At 44.1% G+C, this 26,739-nt stretch overlaps 1 protein-coding gene across 3 annotated transcripts in view; it reads left to right on the top strand.

The window, feature by feature from the left end:
* IGSF11 (immunoglobulin superfamily member 11) overlaps window positions 1-26,135 on the top strand; it is a 168,364-nt gene extending 142,229 nt beyond the window's left edge. For all 3 annotated transcript variants that reach the window (XM_083437186.1, XM_083437184.1, XM_083437185.1), the window contains 6 exons: window positions 11,891-12,054; window positions 15,112-15,319; window positions 17,674-17,829; window positions 20,128-20,250; window positions 22,058-22,208; window positions 23,283-26,135. In XM_083437186.1, the coding sequence (XP_083293312.1) occupies window positions 11,917-12,054; window positions 15,112-15,319; window positions 17,674-17,829; window positions 20,128-20,250; window positions 22,058-22,208; window positions 23,283-23,724 (1,218 nt within the window). In that variant the 5' untranslated portion in view covers window positions 11,891-11,916 and the 3' untranslated portion in view covers window positions 23,725-26,135. The remainder of the gene's footprint in view (window positions 1-11,890; window positions 12,055-15,111; window positions 15,320-17,673; window positions 17,830-20,127; window positions 20,251-22,057; window positions 22,209-23,282) is intronic.
* Window positions 26,136-26,739: the final 604 nt, after the last annotated feature.

Consider the following 26,739-nt stretch of genomic DNA (forward strand, 5'->3'; position numbering starts at 1 on the left):
CTGGAAAACTGGGGGCAGTGGGATCTGATTCAGGCTACTGTAGTACTTATAGGGGTATGCAGAATTTGTAGTTCGAACTGGGTCAATGGGAAGTTGGGTGACATCACTAATTCAAGCATGTTCCAAGGTTTTTTTTTATTCAGTCTTCATCATCTTCCTACTCACGGCAAAGGTACTGTCTGATTCATTCACTTTTACACATAAGTTAAAACGACATAATGTAGCTTCATGTAGAGAAGAATGTTCCCCTTTCCAGGGTGACGCAAGTGTTTTTATCAATGATATATCGCTTGTTCTCATGTTACACTTAATACAGGCACAAACTAACTCGTACAAGTGTGCAAGTGTTTGTGTGAAAGAGTGCACTTGTTGATTTGCACAGCTCAGCTATTGTGTACACAGGCTCTACACTTTTTAAGGGTTACACAGGACTAACTATGAATGTGCAGCTATTGAGTACAAAGATAGAGGGGTGCCTTTGTTGAATACACTGTATGAACACCCCTTTAATGATGGCAAGACATCTTGCATAATGCCACCATGTACACTATTTTATTATTTATTCCATTTATATGCCATTCTTCCTCCCAAAGGAACCTGTTCACTAACAGACCAAATCACATTGTCGAGGCCAATTAGATAAAGCAGCACAGGAGACAAATGGGAGCAAGGACAGTGAGAGCTAAGAAGGAGAGAGTTGGCACCAAGAAAAATCAGCAGCTTCTAGAGCCAAAGAAAGCCAAAGAGCATCAAAACAAAACAAAAGTTCAGTGGAGGGCAGAGTGGATACAATTAGTTCAGATGGAGCAAATATACTAATTCCATAGGGAATATCAGAATTAAAGGCTCAGTCATACTCTCTGTGAGCAGGAGTGCCAATGTTATAGTCCACAAATTACATTTGGGGTTGCAGCAAATGAATTGCATGCAGAAGTCACAGACTGCTTCCATGAGCCTGGCTCTGAGACTCAGCCTGCCACTGCACCAAATTTTGATTTGTTTCCCTTGAGCAATACTTCTAAACATCTGAAAAGCACGAAGGGAGTGTTATTGTTATTGTGATTATTACTGGAGGAATACAACACTGATTTATTATTAATAATATTGTCTCTGGTGATTATTTATATAGCAACAAAAATAAATTCTAAGTACTTTTCTACTTCCCCAGTCTGCAGGCTCTTTGGGATCCTGATAGCAAATGTTCAGATCCCAGATCTTAATGACCACAGTGTATTTGTTTGATTGATACTTCTCTCTGTGTCGGCTCTCATACATAGCAGTGCTAAAGCAGATTCTTCCCTTCACCCATCTGTCTGACTGCCATTTTTGTCATCCTTATTTACACTCCAGCACACATGTGCAGACCTTAAGATGATTCCAGCCTATGTAACCCCATATCGGTTTGCCCACACCCCATGGGTTATGTTTCCAAACGCCTCTTGGGGGTCCTTCCCCCCCTCCACCCTGATCTATTATTGATTATGTTTGCGCCTTGAGTCGTTTTCCTTTATTAGGCAGTTTATCACCATGCTACCTTTTTTCAGGGAGGAGGAGAAAATTTACGCTCCTGACCATAAATCATTTACAAGGCTGCTGGGCCATTAATGTATTTTTTATGGCTCGGCAAAGAGAAAATAGGAACAAGCCCCCTGGCAGAGCCTTCCTGACCCGTTTCGATTCCCCGGCTTCTATCGCAGACCCTCCGATTCTGGGAGCGAGCAGATGCATCCTTCTGCAGAGATACTGGCAGTTTTCATCTCCCCAGAGGGTCTGCATTGCTGTGTCAGCAAAGGAGTGCATGCTGCCGCCGCTGCTGCTGCTGCCGCTGCTGCTGACTGCACTTGGCACCGATCCGCAACGCAGTGAATCTTTGCTGACTTGGCTCTGCTGAATGAATTTAAACAGAGAAATTGGGGGTGGGAGGAGAGGTTTGAGAGTAAGTGGCATGAGCGGTAGCAGTGTTGCTGCTGCCTGCAGATCCCAAAGAGGAACTTTAATTAGGTTTCTGCCCTCTGTGCTTCTATGTTACTGATTTTTACTTGACTCTCTGCATTCTCTCCCATAACTCTGTCTTTCGGGGCTGGGCTGAGAAGGTAGTAGTGGTCATTAAGGTGAGTGAATGAAGAATGCAGTTAGGCATCTGGGGTTCAAATCTCATCTTGGCTCACGGGGTGTCCTTTGCATCAGGTTGCTCATCTGCAAAGTGGAGGAGATGTTGATGATGTTGTTGCAGAGTCTTTGGTTGTGGATGTTTCTGTGCAAGAGTGATTTTGCTTCTTATTACCTGAGTTAGCCTATTTGCATGGAGTGCATCATTCATGGTCTGTGTTGGGCTAGAAAGACTGACATGGGAACATTAGAAAACTAGCTTGTACTGAGTCAGACCAGTTGTTGCCTTTAGCTCAGAATTGTCTACACTGACTGGAAATAGCTCTCTGGGGTTTCAAGTAGGGTTTCTTCCCAGACTTTTCTGGAGATGACTGGATTTAATATGGAACTTTTTGCATGCAAAGCCGATGCTCTACCACTGAGCTGCAGACTGATTCCCCCCCCCCCCATGAATTATCACAATAAGTACAATAGGTAGGGGAAAGCATCTACTGTGTATTTAGGAACTGGTTCCTCATCGTATCTGGCAGCCTTGATGCACCAAAGCATGTAGAGTCACTGAATCTTACAAATGCAGCTGTTCCAAAATTCCTCTGCAGGCAAATGAAAGTGCAGGGACCTCAAGGTCTAACTGTTTCAGAAATTAGCAGTCTCTAGACTTGGCCAGTGTCAGATGCATCAGAGAAAAAGCATTAAACCTCCCATAATGTACCTAATTGTGCAATGCTATACCAAGGAGAAGGAGATTAATGCATGCCCCAGAGATTGATGGGGATTGATTAGCTTTACGCAAGCTAATGTCATTCTAGTTGCTATTTTTAGTCCTATCGGTGTACTTTCTTATATTTATAGTCTCACTAATAGTACAAAACAACTTGGATATCATCCTCTGAAACACAACCACAGTTTAGGCTGGGGGAAGGGCAAGAACACATGAGGCTGACAAATAAACGTAGAGCGGCCAGCAAAATCCAAATTCTGCACTTTAAATAAACCAGGCAAGTGTGCAGATTTACATAGCTACACACTTAATTTGCTCCCTTTGCTTTATTGCTATACTTTGTGTGGTAACATTTCCTTTTCCTTTTTACAATTTTTCTTTTTAACCATGGATGAAGACAACATTGTGGCTGTTGTAATATTTATCTTGTGCCTTTCCTTTAAAGAATTGAAGGCAGCATACATCTTTCCACCCCAGCCCCCTGCCATTTTACTCTCATAGCAACCTTGTAAGGCAGGTTAGGCTCAGAGAGAGTGGCTGGCCCGAGCTGAGGAAGTGACCTTCTTTGATGAATTGAGATTTAAACGTGGATCTCCTCAGTCCTTGTCCTAAATTCTAACTACTACACCATACTGGAACTAGAAGAACATTGCAGGAGGAGGCAATTTGGTTTCTATAGAAAGATGATGCCCAATCCTGTGCACAGTTTGCTCAGAAGCAAGTGTACATGCAGTTGTAGTTTGGGAACCTTTGGAGAGTGCCTGTTGGGCTAAAAGTAAAAGGAAAGGATGGATTATGAGGAATGGGTGCTTAACTCTTTTACTGCCTACTGCTTCACGGAGTTCAAACCATAACATGATTCTTTGATCCCACATTCTGTGTAATGAATGGTATGAGGGCAGCTCTGCGAATTTCTGGGCCTCCTTGAAAAGTCTGTTGCAATTTACGGGTGCAGTGTGTAGCAAAGGGTTCTTGTCCTCACAACTGATACTGTTCTAGTAATTGACTAGCTTTATACTTGTGTAGAGCTGACAGTGAAAGCCCAGAGGCACGTAACAGTATCCGAACAACTTCTTGTTAGTGAGCATCATTACATCACAAAAGAATATCTTCCTTCATTGCATTCCAGTTAAGGAAACCTCTGTTCTCAGCTCAAGGACGGGGACTCTTTCTGTTGGCATGCATCGGCCACATTTCTCCACATGTCTGGTGGGGGTGCACATGCCAGCTGGGTGGGCAGTGCCAGAGCTGGCAGAGGATGGAGCCAAAAGTAACTCTTTTAATAAAGCAGAATCACTGAAGCCTATCTTGTGGGCACAACTATTTTAAGCATATTTATCTTATCGTCTTAAGCTCTGAATTCCTCCTCTTCTCTGTCAGGGGCTGTTTGGCATTGAGAGGAAGGTAGACAGGCCTCCAGTTATCTCTGGAAGCAGCCTCCAAGCAAGGATGGAGAGACTCCTTCCTGCTGTCGGAGAAGGGAGACTATGCTGCTTTTATCGTTGCTCACAGAGACAGCAGCTGAGTTCAGAGCGACCTGGGTCAGTGGGGCTTTGATAATCAGGCAGTTACTCTGCTTTGTTTCTGCCTGGCCCAGACGTATGCTATCAGCTACAAGAGAGGGGTGTCAGGTGGGAGCAGTGCAGATTTGTGGGTAATGGATGTGGCTGCCAATACATTTGTTGGTAGAGCAGTCTCCAATGCGGAGGAACCTCTCAGGCTTGAGTGGCTCTGAGCATTAATTGTCGCATATGTCTGCTTATTTAGAGCGCTACATGGCATGTAACCATGTACAATGAGTTGTAAAGATAACAACAGCCCTTGTTTTCTGTCAGACCCCCCCCCTGCCCCACACTTCTAAAGATGCTTATGTTAGCTAAGGCTTTTCCTTGCTTTATTAAATCAATATGTAAACAAAGGAGGAGATCCTTTAGATACCTGCTTTAACAACTGACACTGCAGTTTTGCATTCCGACAAAAAGCGTATTAGATCAGTGGAGGGCTCTAGACGGCAGAAAAACAGCAGAGACCTAATGTATCTCTCCTTTTTCTGGGAAGTGACTCTTGCAGCACCTTGAAATACAAACTCCATGATCCCATGTAAAAATGCTGCAATGGTAATTTGCAACCAAAGAGAAGTCTGGGCTACATGATCCTCAGCGGCAAATTATGCTGCCAGAGTCATTTGCCTGAAGGAGAGGAAGCCCATTGGATCCCTTTTCTGGCTGCAAATCCATGCCCCCACCCCACTCCAGTGATAATTCTTATTTTTTTCCCCTTAGGGAAAGGGGGAAAGGATGGCAAATGTCAAGGGGTTATATCAGTCAGGCTCCTTGAGAGCACCACTCAACACCGAAATGGCTTGATTGATTTTCACAACAAGCGCCAGGCTGCTCACTTATCTCTAACAGAGTTATGCCTCAGAGAGGTAAGCGGCCTCCAGTCCTTTCCCTCCCAAGAAAACTGGTGTAGTACTGGATTGCTGCCTTCTATTTTGGCTTCTGGCTCTGGAGCTGAACTGATTGGAAGAGGTGAAATTGACAAGGTGCCCTGTTTAAAACTCTTTTCTGTTGAGCCTGATGGAAAATGACCAGCTTTGGCCAGCTTCCACTTCCTTTCCCCCTTTGAGGATTTGTGCACAGACTCTTTGGCTTGGATCCTGAAATAAGTTAACTTAAGAAAGTTTGTGGAAGGAAAGTCTGCAATCCTCTTCTTCCCCCTATGAGCACCCCCACAGTCTCTCTGGAGGGTCAGGGGGGCCTCCTAAACTTCATGGAATGTGCATTGTTGGGGGCTGCTGAGGGAAGGAAGTGATGGGAAACTTTCCTTTGAACTTTCTTAAGTTAACTTAGCTTACGACCCATTTGGGGTGATTCCCTTTTCCTTTGCAGGCAATCCCTTCACCCCATCCCATATTGTTCCCTTGCACTCTGTTGTTCTAGAGGTCCTCCCTCCAGAAGGTTTTAGGGGACATGAAACTGTCATTCTATGAGCTTCCAGAAGTTAATGTAACTTAGGGCGCAAGCCATAGACCCACCCATAGGCACATAGGAAACTACCTTATATTGAGTTGGACCATTGTTCCATCCAGCTCATTATTGGCTACCCTGACTGGCAGTGGTTTTCCGTGATTTTGGAAAAAAGGAGTCTTTCTTCATCTGTTCTTGGAGATTAAACCAGGATCTTATGTATGCAAGGCAGAGGCTCTGCACAACATCCCATTGAGCAGCAGGGAGAAAGTACACATGAACTGGTGATTGTATGCAAAGAACTAGTGTAGACTTTAACCATGGTTTAAAAATACTTGCACTATGATACTGAGCAAGTCACTGTCACCTAGCACTGGGGGGGGGGGTGATATGAGACAAAAAATATTTGCATGCCCTATCAACTGCAGATATTAAATGAAGCAAAGCCACCAACTAAGGTCTGGGTGTGCCCTTGTTATTATTAGTGGTCTTAGCTGCCCAGGAAGTAAGAGTCAGACCCTGACCCGACAGTTCTTGAGAGGTTTGGGGGTTTTTTGTCACAGAAACTGCCTTACTTCATCCCAAAAATTATTTTGCCTTTCTCTGTGCTTCATACCAATCAGCAGCACATGCCGCAGTGTATTGTTGCTCACTCTCCAGTCTTTCTTAACTTTGTCTTCAAGGTCTGTACTGCTCATTAGCTGTCCTTTCTATGTTAGAGAAATCTTAACAGTTCAGGCTGGTGTTGCTAAGGTCTGGGAACTAAGTTTTGGAAACATTCACCAACAGGCATTCACGAGCAGATAAACCAGAAGCTTTTTTTCCTAGATGAATACTAATTTTAGACTCTGGCAAAAGTTCATTTTCCTATCCATCTGTCTTGAAATGTTTTCCATTAATTAATTATCACTTGCTGTGGTTTCCTCATGAGCTGTCTCACAGTGTGATGTCATCAACTGATCCAGTAGTGTTTGTGTTTATCCTGCTTGCCTTGCCAATATATATATATGGGGGATCATGATATATATATCATGGCAGTGATCAACGTTGAATCAACAATAAAACTACATTCATAAAGCAAGCACAGAATTCATTACAAATCAATAGATTAGCTTCATACATCAGCATAGATAGACCTACCTCAGGGAAAGTCTAGGTGAACAGATAGCTTTTAAATAGGGTGCTTAAATACTAAAACTGTCTGATATTCATAGGGTACACATTCCTTGGGAGTGTGCTTGGTAATGCCCTGTTGTTATTTACCAGTTGAAGGCCAGTGAAATGTCATGGCTAGATGCTGATAGAAGAGGACTTCCCTTACCACTGCCACTTCCCTGTTCAGCATTCACACTTCGGAACTGAAATGTGATTTACATTTGTGTTCCCAGAGTTTAGTTTATCCAACTTAGGACCCGACTTCTTTCCCTCCCCAAGCTGGCCATCTGCACTCTGTCGAGACAAAACTTTTAACTGGCTAAATAAATAGATGATTAAGGAACCCTACCACTCTGGACTCAGCTACACTGGTCAAATGCATCGTTATAACTGTGTTATAAACATGTGACACCAGATGGCCCTGTAGAGCAGTAATCAGTCGCCAGTGGGATTTTCAATAAAGAGCTCTTACAACCTTTCTTTCTGTAGCGTTTCTTTTATGTGTACAGATCCAGCCTCTGTTGGTGAGAACCACAACTACAAATTTCACTTCATAACAGAGGAACTCTGAATTATTATTTTTTGTGCTTTAGATTTATCTGAACTTGACAGATACGATGCAGCTGCCCTGGACTTCTGCACTGTCTAGTATTGTCCTGGTGGAGATCCCACTGAGCCCTGGCACCTTGGGATAGAAGACAGTACACTGATAACAAATACAGTGATTCCTCTCCACCCAACCCAGGGAGCTGGTGCCTCAGCTTCAAAAACTCAAAGACAGTCACTGCCCTTTCTCTGGCCTTGGTGCTTTATTCCTTGGTGCTTGGAAAGGGCCCCCTTTGCTCCTTCTGGAGCGGATGGCATCCTAGTAGCAGACTGACTCATTCATAGGCCAGAAGGGATTTGTGGCACAGGCAACATCCTTCTTGTTCTTTGGCTGTCCTTTCTCTGTCAATGTCATTGATGCCTGGAACTGAATACCTTTGGTGGTGGATTCCTAAGACAGAGACTACACTCATGCAGTCGTGGCCATATTTCTTTGTTATTTTTATTAATCCTTTTTTGGGGGGTGGGCTGAGCCTTTGGTGTAAGGATGAGACCTAAGTCCCAATAATTTTTGTGCCACTGTGTATCCTGGTCCGGTTGCCAAAACCATTTCGTGTAAAAGCAGGACATCTTTTTGGGGAGGAAAAAACCCCCTGAGAGGAGGACATTGAAGAATAGTTCACTTACCACATTGTATTCTTACGGGCTATGTGTGAGTGTGTTTGTCTTTAAAGAAGGCTCTGGGAATAGAAGGCTTCTGCTGGCTTTAAAAAATGTTTCCCAGCCAAAGCAATGATCTGCCAGACATTTCTCCTACACAAAGGAGAAACGGAATTGCAACATTTATTATTAACTTTGCTGCCTGATGCTTCAGGGCTGGAATGTAAAGCGTTGCAGAGAGCCTCAAAAAAACCAAAACAAACGAAAAAGGATTCCACTCTGGTCAGGCTGTTAGCAGCTTAGTCCCCTTACTCGTAGCAAGATTGCTCCCCTGGTGCTAATGTAAGTGAGTAGAGTTCTTCTGAGCGTATATGCAGCATGCTGGTATGTTTCCAAGACTGAACTTTGGAAGTGGAGATGCACCGGCTAATTAAGCGATTTGGTTAGGAAGGTGGCTGCTGTATGCGGGCAGTTTCACTTACCAAGATACTGACTGCCGGGCACTTCTGCACAACCTCATTGCACTGAATGGATCCTCATTCACTTCTGTGGGTCATAGTTATGCCAGAGATGTTTCCATGAGTTGTGGCCTAGTCTACTGCTTGTGTGGGTTAACTGGATGTTACAAATGTGTACCTGGATTCATGTGTGCGGTCAGCATTCATGTATTTACATGTACGCACTGCTGAAAGGTTTAGGATCTTTTGCTGGAGTTACAACATGCGTTTGTTACATAAATACTGTACATGAGTTCCGGCTGCATACATGTGAGAGCAAGTATACACTTGTAACATGGATATTGCTGGCCCTTTAAAGACAACTTCACATCAATGTTGTGTGTGTATATGTATTTTTAGAGTTGATGTGTAACTGTTGATAAGGATTTTAAAATGTTTTCATGTGGCACTGGCCTACTTGGTTCAGATATGCATTTTTTTGTTGCTTGCCCTAGGATCGATAGGATGAAAGGTTCATTTATAACTGTAAGTGAGGAAATAAATCAATAAGGTATATACACACAGGATAAACTTGTGTGCCTATTTTGCCATTTATACCCCTTTTTTTTAACACAGAAAAGAAAGTTGTGTAAGAAAACAGTGAAGTATGAAGCTGCAGGCAGCAGTTTTTGGTATTTGGGGTCAAGAGTGGGATTGGCTTGTACTAGAATCTGCAGTTTGGCTGACCAGCTCTACAGTATCCCACAGTTCTTAGTAGCCTTGTAGGATGAACCACTGCAGAGGCCTCTGGGTATCAGAATTTAGAAGCTTTGGCACAGCCTGTGGATTATCCAGTGTAAATCTATCTGTCCCCAAAGCATGACCCACAGGGCCAACTGGGAGGGCCTGATCTATGTCAGTACTCACAGAGGACCTGAACACTCTTGAACATAAATGATTATTTTAGGATTACTTGGGGCCTGGCATGGAGAGTATGGTTCCAATAATTCTTCCAAACATGCACAGATGGATTAAGGGCTTTTGCAGAGTCTGAAGTCTGCACAGATTAAGTTGTATACATGTGTGAGGAAAGGCTGGTCTGCACTGTTCAGATTGCTGCCATTACAAAGCCTTCAAGGCACTGGACTGTCCTGACAATTTTATTGTTATGCACTAATACTTAGGGCTGAGGAATATGTACAGTGGTACCTCGGGTTAAGAACTTTATTCGTTCTGGAGGTCTGTTCTTAACCTGAAACTGTTCTTAACCTGAAGCACCACTTTAGCTAATGGGGCCTCCCGCTGCTGCCGTGCCGCTGCTGCGCGATTTCTGTTCTCATCCTGAAGCAAAGTTCTTAACCCGAGGTACTATTTCTGGGTTAGCGGAGTCTGTAACCTGAAGCGTTTGTAACCTGAAGCATCTGTAACCAGAGGTACCACTGTACGTATAAGTGCAAGGGGGTGGTTTTGACTATCTAAAACTATTCAGATTTCACCTAGAAGTCCAGATAAATAATCCAATGTGTCTCAACTCATTCTGAATGGGAAAGAAGTTTGCTCACTCCTAGTTTGCCATTTAATCACATTTATGTAAATAGCTGGTGATTACACCTTGGCTGGAGAATCAGTAGACTTGAGGTCAAACTAGATGAGATGTTAATCACACAGTGATTGTGTGGTTAGCTTTTGAATAAATTACAGGTGCAGGAACAGGAGCTAATCTGGATTGGGACCCTGGCAAGGGAGGGCAGGGGAGGTTTAACCCTTTGACACACACCCCTGCCACATTGTCCCATTATGGATGAGGCCATTCATGTCTTCAGTTTACTTTTTAAAAAGCTATTGCTAATTGCATGGTATTGATGTCTCATCTGATTTGGGCCTCAGGTATTTAAGGTTCTTTTAGTGGGAATTCTGCTGTTAGGATTCAGAAGATATGAGCATAGGAAGTTGCCCTGTATGGAGTCCGGCAGTTGATCACCTAGCTCAGCAATATTTACACTGACTGTCCGTGGCTGTTCAAGGCTTCAGACTGGATACATTATCCGTTCTACCTGGGGGTGCCTGAGATTGAACCTGTATGCAAAACAGATGTTCTACCACTGAGCTACGATGAATAATAATAATAATAATATCCCACCCATCTGACTGGGTTGCCCCAGCCACACTGACTGACTTCCAACATAATAAAATCACTCCCAATGAAATATAATAAATGAACAGAAAGAGAATAAAAATCCCACATATATACCAAGTGTTACCACCCCACCCCAACTTCCCCCCTTCTTCTTCTTCCCCAATTTCAATCTGTATACAACACTAACGACTCACTTCAAATGTAAAAAAGATTATACAGCCTGAAAAAAGACAAGGCATGTACTTTTGTAAATCAAAAGTTTAATAAAAATTGTTTGTTTGGGGGGAAAAAACAGCAAAACATCAAACATAAAAGACTTCCTGATACAAGACTGCTTTCAAAGGTCTTTGGAAAGTTGTGTAGTTGTTTATCTGTTTGACATCTGATGGGAAGGTGTTTCACAGGGCAGGTGCCACTACCAAAAAGGCCCTTCCCTAGGATAAATATATTTCTGAATGCAAATAGGTTGTGGGGTGTAATAAATGTAGTGGATTATAAGCCTGTGGGCAAGAACTGTTGTGAATTATTATAAAGCTTGTAAAGTGCTCAGCACTAGTTAAAGACTCTGGAAATAACAAATGGTGGCGGCGGTGGAAGGCATGACTAGAACAAGGAGCTTGTTGAGAGCAGTTCCTTTTTTCATTTTGCTTTTGCTTTGTACACTTCTATGGTGCTGCATTCATTTGTGCCTCAGAACCAGCCTGTCCCAACAAAAGCAGATGCAAACTCAGCATACGTTCCTCCTCCATACTCCCTTGCCACCTTTCCTACGTTTACCTGTCAGAAGCAGTTGTTGTGTGCGCCATCCCCATCTGTAGCCCTGCAGGTGCTATTTAGCTTAGCAATACGAATCTTTGTCTTCTATATGCCTCCTGCATCCTGCGCACCAAGAGCCAGAGAGGCGCCACAGACTGTCCTGGATTGCTCCAGACAGGGGAAAGTCTTGGAAAGTGGGCCAAAGAGGTGGCCTCATTGTGGGGAGGGGAGGAAATACAGGAGAGGAAGTGAGGATGTTCAGGGTCACAGCAGGGAAGATGGGAAGCTCACTCTTGCATTTGTGCACCTACTAAGTATGTATGTCATTGCAGGCAGAGGTTAAAAAAAATGGTCTCCTGGATAAATGTAGCACGTCACCTTGGTGCCTCTTTCTTTACAGGTCTAGTGAGTCCCCTGGAAGTGTTCATGAACACAAGGAGTGTTGAAGTTGCTCGGGGCCAGACGGCGGTCCTGCCCTGTACTTTTACCACCAGTGCTGCGCTTAATAACCTTAACGTCATTTGGATGGTCACGCCACTCTCCAATGCCAACCAACCTGAACAGGTACCAAACTCTTGGTAGAAACACAGAACTAGTTGGCCAATTCCACCCACCCACCCAACAACAAACAGGCTCATGTTGTTGTTGTTTAGTCGTTTAGTCGTGTCTGACTCTTCGTGACCCCATGGACCAGAGCACGCCAGGCACTCCTGTCAGGCTCATAGGATGGCTTATAAATCAATGCAAAGAAGACTTGCCTGAAGCAGCCAGACTATAGCTGCAAATGACATTTTTTGGCTGTAATGTGTGAATGGACAGGCATGAATCTTACAAGTGTGTCTGATAAAGCTCTGGGTTTCTGTAGCATATGTTTCTGAGACCCGCACCTTGACTGTTGGTGTTTCGGATATGTTCTCTGTGTTCAGCCACATCCAGCATGGCCAATGGTCAGAGGTAATGGGAGTTGGAGTCCAGGAAATTCTGGAGACTACAGCATTGGCTACCCACACCCTAGGGTGTAGGAGTGCATCAGACAGAGGAACTTCCGTATGAGGAACTTCTGATTTGAGCCTTGCGGTGCCAAACAGGCCACTGGGTGTAGCTAAAAAGTAACAGCATGAGCAGTGACTCACTTGATGATAATCACATATAGTACAGGAATGATTGTTGAAAGGGCCTAAATCTGGAGAAAGGCATGCAGAGGGTTGGTGGTGGAATAATTTAGTTACTGCATTCTTTTTTAAAACATTATGCATTTATTTACTTTTCATTCTATTTCATGACTGATTTGGAACTTGTTTATTTATTTTCCTTATTCCTATTTGCTTTTGATGGGACACCCAGCTAATTTTCTACTTCCTTTAACTTTGATACTTTCCAATAACAGCCTACAGTCTACTGGTAGAAAATAAAATGAAATTCAAGTGAAAATCTAGTTTTTTCTCATTTCTTTACATTGAATTCTGCTGGAACAGCCTATACAGGTCATAGAAAGATTTCTGGGGGAGGGGGGGGATCAAGGGAACAGTTAGTCTATGCCTGTGCATCTTTTTTTATTACATCAGACTTGTCAGATTTCAGATAGGTGGGACAAAGGGTCCCTGTTTTATAGACAATTTGTTTCATTTTGATTCATTTTTTAAAATGAATGCAAACTCAGGCTTATGCTCGTTATTGGAATACATTGTCATAGTGAATTATTATTATTATTATTATTATTATTATTATTATTATTATTATTGAATTTATATACCGCCCTATACCCAGAGGTCTCAGGACGCTTCACAGAATAAAATCAAAATATAAAACTACAAAATACATAATCAAAATAGCAACAACAACAAAATAAGCCCCCCCTAAAAACCCCACATTTTAGAAAGGCATAGGATGTCAATCAAATCAACCAAAGACCCAGTTAAAAAGGAACGTTTTTGCCTGGTGCCTAAAGGTGTATAATGAAGGCACCAGACAAACTTCCCTGGGGAGAGCATTCTGCAGAGGGAGAGCCACTGCAGAGAAGGCCCGTTCTCATGTTGCCACCCTCCAGACCTCTTGAGGAAGAGGCACACAAAGAAGGGCCTCAGAAGATGATCTCAAGGTCTGGGTAGGTTCGTATGGAAAGAGGCAGTCTTTGAAGTATTGTGGTCCTGAGCTGTTTAAGGCTTTATAGGTCAAAACTAGCACTTGGATTTGGGCCTGGAACCTAATTGGTAGCCAGTGCAGTCGGACCAGGATCAGTGTAACATACTCAAACCGTCTTGCTCCAGTGAGCCACTTGGCTGCTGAATTCTGCACTAGCTGAGGTTTCTGAACTGTCTTCAGAGGCAGCCCTATGCATAACGCATTGCAGTAATCTAACCTTGAGGTTACCAGAGTATAGACAACAGTAGTTAGGCTATCCCTGTCCAGATAGGGACAAAGCTGGGCCACCAGCCAAAGCTGGTGGAAGGCTCTCCGGGCCACTGAGGCCACCTGAGCCTCAAGTATCCTGGAGTGCCCCCAAGCTACAAACCTGCTCCTTCAGAGGAAGTGTAACCCCATTAAGAGCAGGCGTTCTCCCACCCATCTGGTCCAGGTAACCACCCACTAGCAGTGCCTCAGTCTTACCTGGATTGAGTTTCAGTTTGTTGGCTCTCATACAGTCCATTACAGCGGCAAGACGCTGGTCCAGCACTTCCACTGCCTCAGCTGCAGATGTAAAGGATAAATAGAGCTGAGTGTCATCAGCATACTGCTGACAACATACTTCAAACCTCCAGATAACCCCACCCAGCGGTTGCCTGTAGATGTTGAAAAACATGGGGGCAAAGCGGTGCCACCCACCCCTAGTTCGGCAGTTGCTTCAGAAGGATACAATGGTTGATGGTATCGAAAGCTGCTGAGAGGTTGAGAAGAATTAACAGGGACACATTTCCCAAAGCAACAGGGACACACTTCCCAAAGGACACATTTGGTCCCACATTGACCAAAGCATTTGAATTGAAACACACACACACACGTTGGTAAATACTGCTGCTTTTTCTTGTGCTGATTTACCAAAATGTAAAATAACACATGCAAAACAGTAAAACAGCACACAAAAATGAATCTTGATGCAAATGCATAAAAGCCGCTTTATTTCCCCCTAATGCATTCTGCACATCGTTTTTATGTGTGGGTGGGTGAATGTGAAAGAACAGACCATGTTCAATACTCAGTACAAAATTTGCAAATATAAAATAGTAACAGAGAAGGGTTCCTAATGCATCAGTTCCACTTTGGAAATGAGACCATGTATTCCAGAACTCCAAAATGCAGAGGAGGGAGATATGCCTCCTTCTAAATAGAAAGACATATAAAATTGACTAGGCTTGACTCTTCCCTTTAGGGGAACATTTCATTGTATTTTCCCCTATATCTTTTAAATCTATTGTGCAAATACTTCTCCATGGTAGCAAAAGTAGAAGCAGTGCGTAGTAAGTACCCAGGAGCTCCATATGGCTTATTTTACCCTCAGAACACAATTGTTGTATTTTAATTGCACTAAAACCACAGGACACTGAAGCCGCTGTATAATGAGTGAACAAGTCCTCTTTTAACCATTGCTTTGTTAAGGAGAAGTGTCATATCTTTGTTTTTCAGGTTATTATTTACCAGGGGGGTCAGATTTTTGATGGTGCACCCCAGTTTTATGGGCGAGTGGGGTTTGCAATGACGATGCCAACCACCAGTGCCTCCATCTTCATCAACAATACCCAGCTGTCAGACACTGGGACTTACCAGTGTTTGGTCAACAATCTACCAGACCGAGGTGGCCGGAATATTGGAGTCATTGGGCTCAACGTCTTGGGTATGTGCTTTGCTCTAGTCCAGACCACTGATAACCATGAAAAGCCTGAAACAGGAGGCTGGTTTTCCTCGAAATTTGAAATAGCTAGTCTGCCACATAATGGCACAAGTGGGACAAAATGTTGGGCTCTGTGAGTTCAAAACTACTTTCAGATGGTGGAATATTAGACCTTCAGGGGTGTAAGCCTAAAAACGAAACAAGGGAGCTTGCCCTCTTGTTCACATACTGTAACAAGTATCAGAAAGCACTGGATGTATTCTTGCAGAGGAGAATTTCACCTCAAGTGGCTTTTCCCATTGTAGTACATGGTGACAGGAGAAGGTGCACCTGGCAGACGTTTCTATTTTGGGTCTTTGTGACCTTTAGGGAAAGAAGCCTAATTAGCATGGGGACAAAGCAAACCTTGGCTGTCTAGATCTAAGCTTCTGCTCCTGCCATCACTTAACAGGGGTCTGCTGTGAGTGACATGCGCTAAGATCCAAACCAGAGGGTGGAGGAAGGGGCACTTTCCAAAACAAGTGAGGTTGAATTCCAGGAAAGGCAGATCAGGGTCTGTGGAGTTAAGAGGCAGGCCAAAAATAAAGTTAGACAGGGGCCATGGGGCAAGGCAGCAATGAGGAGAAAGAGGAGGAGTTTGTCAGAGACCTCACATTTCAGACAAGTGGCAGAGACTGAGAATTGGGCTCTGAGCCTCAGATTTTAAAGGGCCTGGTGTGCTCAGATGGGTCCTTGGGTCTGCTGACTGGTGATTCATCCTACATGGAACTCTTGGAGGCCAATTTACCAGGCTGTAAACCCAATGAAGTAGAGTAGGGCCTTTCAGTCCATGGGCTGGATTGATTCCTGGCCAACCAAGAAGAGTCAAGTGAGTGGGGCTAAAATGTTCCTGGGGCCTTAGGGATTTTTATTTTATTTATTGGTTTGCCTCAGTCAACTTTTACTTCCCTCATATAAACAGACAATTTATTAGGGTGGGGTACTCCTGTCATTAAACCTTTGTTTCCAATTAAAGAGGGAATTCATTGCCATTGATAGAGGAAGAAGAAAGTAATTTGACTTATGGTGTATACTTCATAAATGTAAAATAATATGAGGTGGTAGATTTTATGTCTCTTTCAGATTATTATTATTTTTTAAACTTCCTTAAAGGTAAGCTAGCAGCCTTCAGACTACTACCTTGTATTACTGTATTACTTTAGGCCCCAACCTACAGAAAGGATTTCTCTTCTTAATCCTTTCAAAAACAGCATCCTGGAATCCACCAAACATTCAGATCAGTTCTACTATTTATCAACTTTCTCCCCAATATTTTGAAGTGTTTATGATATTATTATTAATATTACTACTACTACTACTACTACTTGACATCACAGGAGGAGAGGCTCACTGACCATTTCCCCAAATTTCCTTAGTGTATGCATAAAGTACTACTGACAGCAGTTGTAGTGGGAGAAATGAGGGAATGCATGTCTCTGGTTCACTTTTATCATGCCCCTAATATGTAATTGAAAAAATTACTTGGTGTTTCCAAAGTTATTGTATCTTATTTTTCCCAACAGTTGTGTTCTCTTTTTGCAAAAGGAATAATGTGAAACCTCCCATCTTCATTCTGCTACCAGAATTGGCTTAAAGCAAAAAGTTTTAATGATATCTTTATTGTATAAGCTGGTGGGGAGCTGCAGATGTTGTTCTTCCCCGTAGAGGACACTAATCGAAAATGGCCACAATTAAGTCAGCGGTTATGACTGAGCTGGCTCACTAGCTACAAAAGCCTTAGCAGGTGACCTCGCCTGTTGCTTCCCCTATTAGTCTTAAGCCATCTGTATCTTTTGTTTTCTCAGCCTGTCTTTTTGTTCTCTCTCTTTTTTAAAAAATCAAATCTACCCATACTCCACTATTCCAATCCTTAAGTTCATTTTTCTACATTTCTCTATCGGCTTGAACTTCCCCCCAAATAAAGTCCTCATGAAAATTAGCAGTTGTGTCCAAATTCATCCTACCATAAACATTTTTATGCACTTTTGCATAATATACACATTTCTGCAGTTTCCCCTAATACAATGGATTTTTGTATGTGATTTACCCTAAAATATGCATGTATATGCACTCTTCATTTTTGTACACATTACTTGGCTGGGGAACCACATTACAAAATTCATACAGTTGCAAATTTTGAAGGATTTTTTTTTTTTTTTGGAAAATGTGAAATCTGTAAGTTCACCTTCAATTGTGAACTGAATTGAATTTCTCTCCCACCCCTCCTCCTCCAGAGCCTAGAGTCCTGACTGGTCTCACTTTTCTGTTGAACGCAGCTCCTGACCTAACTGTTGCTCTGCCATCTTTTCTCCCTGCAGTTCCTCCATCTGCCCCAGTCTGCAGAATTCAGGGCTCTTTGAACATTGGCAGTGACATCACGCTGACATGCAGTTCAGAAGAAGGCATCCCTCGGCCAACCTATTACTGGGAAAGACTGGACAGTGCCCCCAAGCTGCCCCCGACAGCCACACAAGGTGATCATTGCATCCCCCCACCCTACAACTGCATTTTCCAAGAGAGTTGGTCAAATTTTCCCTTCGCTTGTTCTGCTGGCACTAAGGTCACAACTTTATGCGGTCTATCCCAAATTGCTGACAGACTACCTGGGTTTCAGGGCAGGAAACACCAGATCCAAGAAGGTCACGGAGGGGAGGGGAGTGATAATGTTGCTGTGATAAGTGCAGAAACTCACTAAAAATAAGGAATAGGGAGAAAATACTCTGTCCAAAATAACGAAAGCAACTGAGCCTTTAGAGTACTGGGTGCCCTCTAGTGGAAATTCTAATCATAGTACTAAAAAAGCACACATACCTTAGAGCAGGGGTGGTCAACCTTTCTGCCCAGTGTGCCATAAATCCACTCCAGAGCATGAGGCAGTGCCACTGTGGGGTACACCAGTCTGCACAACTCCCATTATTGTTGTGCAGTCTTGTCTCTAGCCTGTCGAGCCTGGGAGTGCAGTGCAGAAGAGGCAGGCCTGAGTGCAGCTCTGATGCTGTGCCATAATAGTTGGCTTGCAGAACTGTGCTGCAGCTCAACCACCCTTAATTTAGAGATGCATGCTTCATCTCTATTAGGGATTTGAATTAATGAGCCAGCCCAATATTCACCTCTTGCATTCCTGCTGATGGTTCCACTCCAGTCTGTGAGTGAAGGCTAGTTCACAAATGCTAAAAAAAGTGGTTTACAAAGTGTGTGGAGTATGAATATGAGCATGTGGGTGAATAGCCATGGGATGATGCACAAACAACCATGTATTGATTGTGCACTTTGGTGATGTGCTGAAATATTATCTTACATTGAAAAAATCATATAGTAAAGCAATCTTTTAATTGGTATATTGTGTTGTTCCAATGTCACCTGCATTACTGTGTGCCAACTCATTATATCCTAGGGTTATATCCAAAGGCTGTGCTGAATGCTCACAGGTAAATACTTTTGTTGCAAAAGGGGAGCATTCATGAGCCTCCAGATGTATTTCCTCAAATATTTAGCTGTGCTCATGCCTGTTTTCTGCTGTTTACTGCCTGTGTCAATAGGTCCTGGTGTAGATTTTATATTTTTCTGGGAATAGTTATCCCAGACAATCAGGCTTCATGTAGCTATGGTGATAATATCAGAAGAACATGGGGTCACAAGATGTTATCACAAAGCCAATTCAAAGTGAGGGCAGTGGGTTTCCTTCCATCACTCAGAGTGAGTAAGAACTTTCATCCTTTTTGTGGAAACACACCCTGAAAAAATGTCAAAAGGAACGTTGCGGGGGGTGTGTGTGGCCACAATCACACACACACAGCTCCTTTTAGCTGATATGTTTCATATTATTTTGCTACATTGCTTTCATGTTTTTAATTGATTTATGTAATGTTTCGCTGGTCCAGCTTACACATAACACTAAACTACTAAGGCATGGTATAAGTTATAAGGATGAGTCACAGTGAGCCTTAGGATTCCACACAACCCTCACCTCTTTTCTTCTAGTATAGTCATAAACTTCCACCTCCATTTCAGATTAGCCACAGCTCAGTTGTTTCATCAGAACCCTGAACTGCACTTAATTTTAAGTATGGTTTGCAGAAACAAGCCAACTTCTTAAACTATGATTTGAAGTTGGTTTGTTTCTAGGAACCATATTTAAAATTAACCACAGTTTGTTTGTTTCGTTTAGATCACATGGCAAGTTGTAGCTAATCTAAAGCAGAAGCAAAAGTTTTCGAACCTCTTTGTGGTCACATCAGAAGGGAGGGCTGAGTGTGCAAGCCTGAGACTCACCTAGGATCATTGTACTGTACTATGCTCTAGCACTACACCCAAATCAGCCCACTGTTTTACACTTTGTTTGGACCTCAAAATCAGATATGGCTCTTGATTAAGGATCTGAAAATGTTTTTTTTTTTTTTTCATTCTGGAATGATAAAAAGCTGAGTAGTTGACAACTGCATTTGAGTTCCTCGTAAGAACAGGTGTTAGCTTGTTGATGGCCCTTGCTAGTTATCTTGCCTTATTCTCTTATCCTCAGCTTTCACATACATAAAAAAATAATCTTTAAGAAGAAAATGTCCACTGTAAGCTCCTTAAACCTTAATCTTGTCTGTTTCTGATGCTTTCATCTAAAGGTTATTTTCTAATTTATCTCTTAAGAGTCTTGCATAGAATTTACGATTTACTGGATTTGCCTTTTCAAGGCTGCATTGAAATGGCTGTCTTTCTCTCCACCCCCCACATACCACGTCTCTAATTTAATTTATGTTTTTTCCTTCCTTCCCGTCTAGACCAAGTTCAGGGTACAGTCATTCTGCGCAATATTAGCACTGTGTCATCAGGACGTTACCAGTGTGTGGCTTCTAATGTCATCGGAAGCAGCACTTGTTCTCTTGAGGTTCAAGTGATTACACGTAAGTCAGTTTTAATGAGGGACTTGTCTTGCACAAGTCAGCCTCATGTCTCATTGCCTGTCAGAGGTTAAGTCACATGTTGGATGCAAGCAGGGTGTTCTTCTTACAGGAGCAGTATGTTGCCCCTCCCAACTTCCTCCCCATGCATTACACAGACATGGAGAAAGCAAAAGAATGAGTGTCTTCCTCCTGTTTTCCCAGTCTCTGTGGTAATGTGAGAAATGAGCAGTCCTCAGTCTTGTTTGGAAGCCTCTCCCCAGGCTCACTTGCCCCATCATGAATGAGATCCTTGAACCCCATTTTTTATGTTGAAGCAGGTAGTGGGAAAGCAGAAGCACATCTTCTAGTAATGCATGAAACTTCACTGCATGTGTGGAAATTTGTAGTCCGGAGTAAGAGATGCTAATCCTGTAAATACCTCATTTTTGTTTATTTAAGAGATTTATGCACCACTTCATAGCATTAAGCCATCAAAGTCTTGTACAGGATAAAAACAGGATAAAACATAGTAACATTATTTCAGCAAACTCTAAAAGCAATAAAACCATCTTTACAAATTCCAAAAACAACAAAAGGATTTCTACAGATATAAAAATGTTCTATAAGTGACTGGGTAACTTATATTAAGAAAGCCTTCTTAAATATAGATGTCTTCAGTAACACCTAAATCTTATGACAAAACTAAGGTGCTTGAGATGCAAATACTGGAAAAGGAAAGGAAATAGAATTTGCTCAGGGCAAAAGAAAATGGGTTGATCCTGCTGCTTGCTTCTTCTTTTTAAAGAGCATGTTTGGGAATGAAACCTACTGCTTTGCACCAGGTATTTGGACCCATTCTAAAAATAACCAGAGCGCCCCCCCCCCCCACTGTATTGAAAGTGCAGTGTTTTTTCACACTGCACTGGAAGCTCAGAGCCCATCTATCACTGGATATAATTTTCTTCACTTACAAGGGTGACTGCTGATAATTAACCATGTAGAAGATACCCTGCAGATGCCCACTGCATCTGCACATGATGCCTTTCGCAACTAATGGCAACCCCAGGTGGGTGTGGGTGCGCATTGGATGGGGCTGCAGCACAATGGGTAGACTCCCTCCTCTACACAATGGCCCCAGCCCAAATGGATGGAAAAGCCCCACAGCTGCCTTCAGCAAAAGAAAACTAATCCCAATCACAGCTCTCCTTGGTAAGAGCTAGTTTGTTTCTCAGAGCTGTGGCCTCTGATATGGCTAAGGGGTCATTCTTTTTTTTTTTACCCATCACCCTATCACCAACCTTCAGGCATGTGAAAAGTGCCCCGCCATGCTAGGCCTTCTTGGTCGTGTTTGGGAGCGAACAGAGCCATTTCATGCCACCAAAACTAGAGCAGGAGGCACTCAGGAAGGTACATGCCCAGAGGCATCCAGTGGGGCAAGAATTTGGGACAATATCTGCCCACTACCACCACCATGCTGCAACAAAGATTTGAGGAGCGCATGAGACAGCATCTGGAGATGTCTCTGAGCTGCACTTACTTGCCACATTTCTGAGCTGTGAAACTCCAGAGCATTATTGGTTCTGGGGAAATGTTAACCCCTTGCTGCAGCAGAGGTCTTGTTTGAATGGGCTGTAGTAGGCTCCATACTGAGAGTGCTTCTGCCCCACTTGTCTCTTGGGGTCCCACACTAGACAATAGCTTGTGATGGAATGATACAAGAGATATCAAGCCGGGCTCTCCTGATGGTGAAAACCTGCTGAGGCTTGGCTGAACTTGCTCCATACCTTTTCCCTACTCCGTCTTCTCATGTATTCCATGTCCCACACAGCTCACCCCCGGAGCTTTGGCCTGATTGCTGGAGCTGCAGCTGCAGGGGTCTTGGTGCTCATCATCTGCATCACCGTGGTGGCTGTGACACTCTTTTACTGGAAGAACAAACACAAGGAGGAAGAGGAGGAGGAAATTCCTAATGAGATAAGGTTTGGCCTTTGACAAGATATTGCTCTGTCCCTTCTTTTCCCCCGTCATCTTCTTCATTTATTACAAAAAATTAAATACCACTTATTTAAAAAATATATTGTAGTGGTTTACAAAAAAAGTACATATAGCTGCACAATACAAAAAGAGTTAAAATAAGAAATCAGCTAACTCTTATGGAAATATATATTTTGAATTGCCTGCATAAGACAGATAGAATGGAAAAGTTTTTAGCAGGTGTTTAAAAGTTGGCACAGAAGGTGCCTGCAGAATCTCTGTTGGCAGAGTTTTCCACAACACTGGGCTGATGACACAAAAGGCTCAGTTTCCTGTTGTCAAATGAGCTTGCCAACTCAGGGAATGACCAATGGCTCTCCAGCAGATGGTTTCAGTGATCAAGCTGGGATATAAGGGTTGAGGTGCATGAGGTACCCTGTAAATGAATAGGGATCAAAGCAGTAATACCAGAGTTTTTGCCATAGTTTCTTTCCAGCTGAGCTGCAAGGAAGGTTCCTCCTACCTCTGTCAGAATAATATTTTAGCGTACACTAATTTCTTTCATGATTCTCTCATTACTAGTAGTGGCTTGACCACCCAGAGTCCTGGCACAGGCATAAAAGCCAGCTCCATCCATAATTTCTTCCTTAGGTGTTGCCAAGTGTTGACATGTGAACAAATACACAATTCCTGGTAATTGATCAGTAGTGGGAGTCAAAGGCAAGTGCATATGGGGTTCCCCACTTACACCCCATTGATAAGGGGAAATGAAACCAAAAAGACACCCAGAAGTGTATGGCCAGCATTGCTCAATTCTATTGTCGCTTGTCATTCGTCATTGTACTCTGTTAGACCTCAAGCCCAACAGCCTGATGCTGAGATAGAGGCACAGAAAATTGGATTGTAAGACTTAAGGTGGAGATGTCAAAGTTGGGCACATCATTGGGCCAACATGGTGTGGGTTATTTGCTTTTCTCCTTGTGCTGCGCCAGGGCAAGGTGTTTTTGTTCCTGCCAGGGATGGGTGTGTTTAGAATGGAGGACAACTACAATGCTAACAATGGCCTCTTGTTTTCCTAGGGAGGATGATCTGCCACCCAAATGCTCTTCATCCACAAAAGCATTCCATGGCGATGCTTCATCCTCGGAGAACGACACTCTCACATCATCCAACACCTACAACAGCCGGTACTGGAACGACCCCAAAGCAAACCATGCCACAGACTCCTTTGCTCGCCTCAACAACGATGTGCGCCAGCCCTTCACACGCTCTGGAAGCACCAGCGCCCGCCCTGTCTATGCCAATGGAGGCCACCCAGCCCCCCCTCCACCCAAGACATTGGTGGTGACAACCAATACAGCCCCCTCCCCACAGGAGATGGCCAGAAGCAATGGCTCAGTGAGCCGCAAGCCAAGACCGCAGCACACACGCTCCTACGCCGTGAGCCAGGCAACGCTGGAAAGGATAGGTGCAGTGCCGGTCATGGTGCCGGCGCAGAGCCGAGCCGGCTCTTTGGTGTAGGAAGTGGGCATGGTTCTGAGGAAAACAAGAACCTGTTGCACCGAGTGGGGGTGAAGACCTGGCCAAAACAAGAGACCCTCCTCTTCCTCCCTGAAATGCGTTGAAGGGGAACATCAAGCCTCTCCTCTGTGTCTTTCCCCCACCCCAGTCACTCCCACTGGTGTGTGATGGTCCCCTCCCCTTGCTTCCCACAACCCTTTTTATGATCTCAGGGGTCTCCTCAGCTGTGGCTGGATGTGCCAAGGCCAAAGGGAGGGGCACACAAGGCGTCACAGGGGGACGATGCCACACTTGGTTTACTAAGATCTACCTAATGAGGCCCCCTCAAGGATGGCGAGTGAGGTGGGGTTCAGAGGGCCCCATAGTCAGCAGATGGGCCATTAGCAGGGAGGACTACTCAACAGCCTTATGAATGGCACATTGGCTGCTTGGCTCAAAACAGACGACGAAGCTGGGAGGGGGGGAGTGGAAAGATGCTGGTCAAGCCAAGCTGGTCTCAGAGGGACAGAGAGAGAGAGAATGACGAGACAAGGGAGGAGGGGCAGATTGGGAATTGGTTTGAGGGTTATATTTTATTCTTTAGTTTGTTCTTGCCACCCCCTCCTGCTTTCTCCTTTTCCCAGACTGGATGTTCTCTTCCCCATCCACCCGGCCCCAACCTTGCACTAGTTTTTTGGATGCTTCCAGCAACCCCTTGTCACCTCCATGGAAACTGTTGTGAGTCAGTCTGGCATTGTTCCCCAACAAGCTGCTTGGCGCCAGAATGTGCTGCTGCTGCTGCTGTTTTGCTGTTGTTGAGAGGAGGGATTCATGGGGGGGGGGGGGAGGCAGTAACGGTGCTGGTTGGAATGCTGAAGCCTCCGTTGCTTATCGAGGGCTGTGCTGTGTTTTGCGGGCGTGTGGCTGGCATTTTGCAAAGAGCTGGGCTTCAGCGCCTTTGGCGTTTGCATGGCAGGGTCCGTCTCCTCCCCACCCACCCCATAAGGGCTGTTTGGGTCTGGCTTGCATGGCCAGTTGAACATTCACACATTTGAGGCTTCACATTTAACCTTCCTTTTCTTGGATCTTTGGGGCTTATTATAGTAAAGGGAGCAGGGAAAAAGAGAGAGACAGACAGACAGAGTGAGTGTGGGAAAGCAGGGAGCAGCAGAAAGGAAGGCTCGTGGCAGCGCTGCCCCCCCTTTCCCTCCTTGTGGCATGACTGACTCTTACGTGGCACCTCACTGTGGCAGGCTGGCATGAGGCCCTGTTGCTTCCTTGCCCCTGCCTGTCCACCCGACTTGACAGGTTTCACTCTTGCAATTTTCAGTAGCCTTAATTCAAACTGAGGATTTAGAAAAGAAAAAATAATAATAAGCAAACAAGGGTCTTTTCATGCCGTGGAGGAGACTTAGAGCTGGGGGGCCATTTCCTAATACCTCGAGGAGGCAGAGCCAAGGGACATGTCACTTGAGTCCCGCTGTCCACACCTGCCTCATTTGTATTGCTGACACACTGATCTCCTTAACGGGAAAATGCTCCCCTTGGAAGCTCTTCTTACCAGGCTTTCCTTCTCTGCACTGACAAATGAGAGAGAGAAGGAGAGAGAGACGTCTTTCTGATCTCACCCCAGCACTATGAAAGGGGGTGGCTTGTTTCACAGGCTCCCTCCCACCTTCCAACTTGCACTGGAAATGGGGTTTGCTAGAGGTCGGTCTCTTGCTACTCTTCTGCTTCCACTCGGCTCACCCAGACTTCATACTTTCCTTCCAAATGGGCACAGAGGCATCTTCTAGGAGAGCTCCCTGCCCAGGCCATATTTCCTTCTCTACCCACACACTATCCTTGCAGAGAGAGTCCTTCAGGTTGCACTGGGTTTGAAGCTTAGCTGAGATTCTGTGCCTTCTTTGCTTTTAAAAAGAAAAAACAAACAAACCATGCTCTCCTCCTCCTCCTCCTCCTCCTCTACTCTAAGCCCCTCTCCCCCATAACACATACGCAACTTGCTTCATTGACTTCCGAGCACACCAGGCAGACAGATGGGCTGCTGAATTTATACACATTTCCCAGGGAGCAGTCTCTCTCCTCATGTGCTCACTGCCGGTTTCTCCTTTCCAGACTTGGAGGTTGGGGGTTTTGGGGGGAGGGGAGGGGTGGAAGAGTGGCTTTAAAAAAAAAACAGCAATGCAAAAATAGAGGGCGGGGGTAAAATAACACAGAGACACACATTCTCTCTGCTTTTATAACAACGAAAAATGTAGGACGTTTTCAAGGAATGCTGCCCACGGCAGCTCACACTCCAGTGCTCGGAAAGCCCTTCCCGGTTCTACCTTTCATGAGACTGTTCGCTCTCCTCTTTCTTTGTTCTTTCTAATTGTCTAAAAAAAGTGGGGGGGAAATCAATAAAACTTTTATTCGTATAAAAGGGGAAACGGTTGTCTGTGCATTTTGTTATTATTTCCCATGCTTCAGCACTAGGGATGGAAGATAATTTTGTTGTGTCTAGGCTAATATACAGATTGGAAATGTGGTCAACTTTTGGGTTTTGCACTTTTCCCAAATTTTGCAATGCAGTCCTCAGTTCCCAGAACATACCAAACTGCATTTTAAAAATGTGTATTCTGGGATGAAGTTGCGTCAGAAATGCATCCGTTGAGATCAGGGCTTTGCTGTTGCCAGCAGCAAAGGTTGACTCCATGGAGTTGCTGGACAAACAGCAATGGTTTGCTAGAAGGCAGCTTCTTGTGTTCCTATTCTCCAAATGAGAGCCTTCTGGAGGAATCTCAATGTACCATCAGGGTGAGCCTTGGAGAGCCAGGCATCCATTGCCCATCATCATTCTCACGTTGGGCAGAGCACCCAAGTTGGTTGAGGGCAGCATGAAAGAATCCCAGGGTTGTACACCTGGCCCCATCCAAGTTAAGAGAGTCTGTTAAGGGTGCTTTGACCAGGAGCTGGTAAACATCCTCAGGATTGTTTAGGATCAGGCTGGTCCTCTGTACTTCAACTGTTTTCTTTATTTACATACTTCAAAGA

The sequence above is a fragment of the Podarcis tiliguerta genome, assembly GCF_965153285.1.
Source record: "Podarcis tiliguerta genome assembly, chromosome: 4".
Lineage (NCBI taxonomy): Eukaryota > Metazoa > Chordata > Lepidosauria > Squamata > Lacertidae > Podarcis > Podarcis tiliguerta.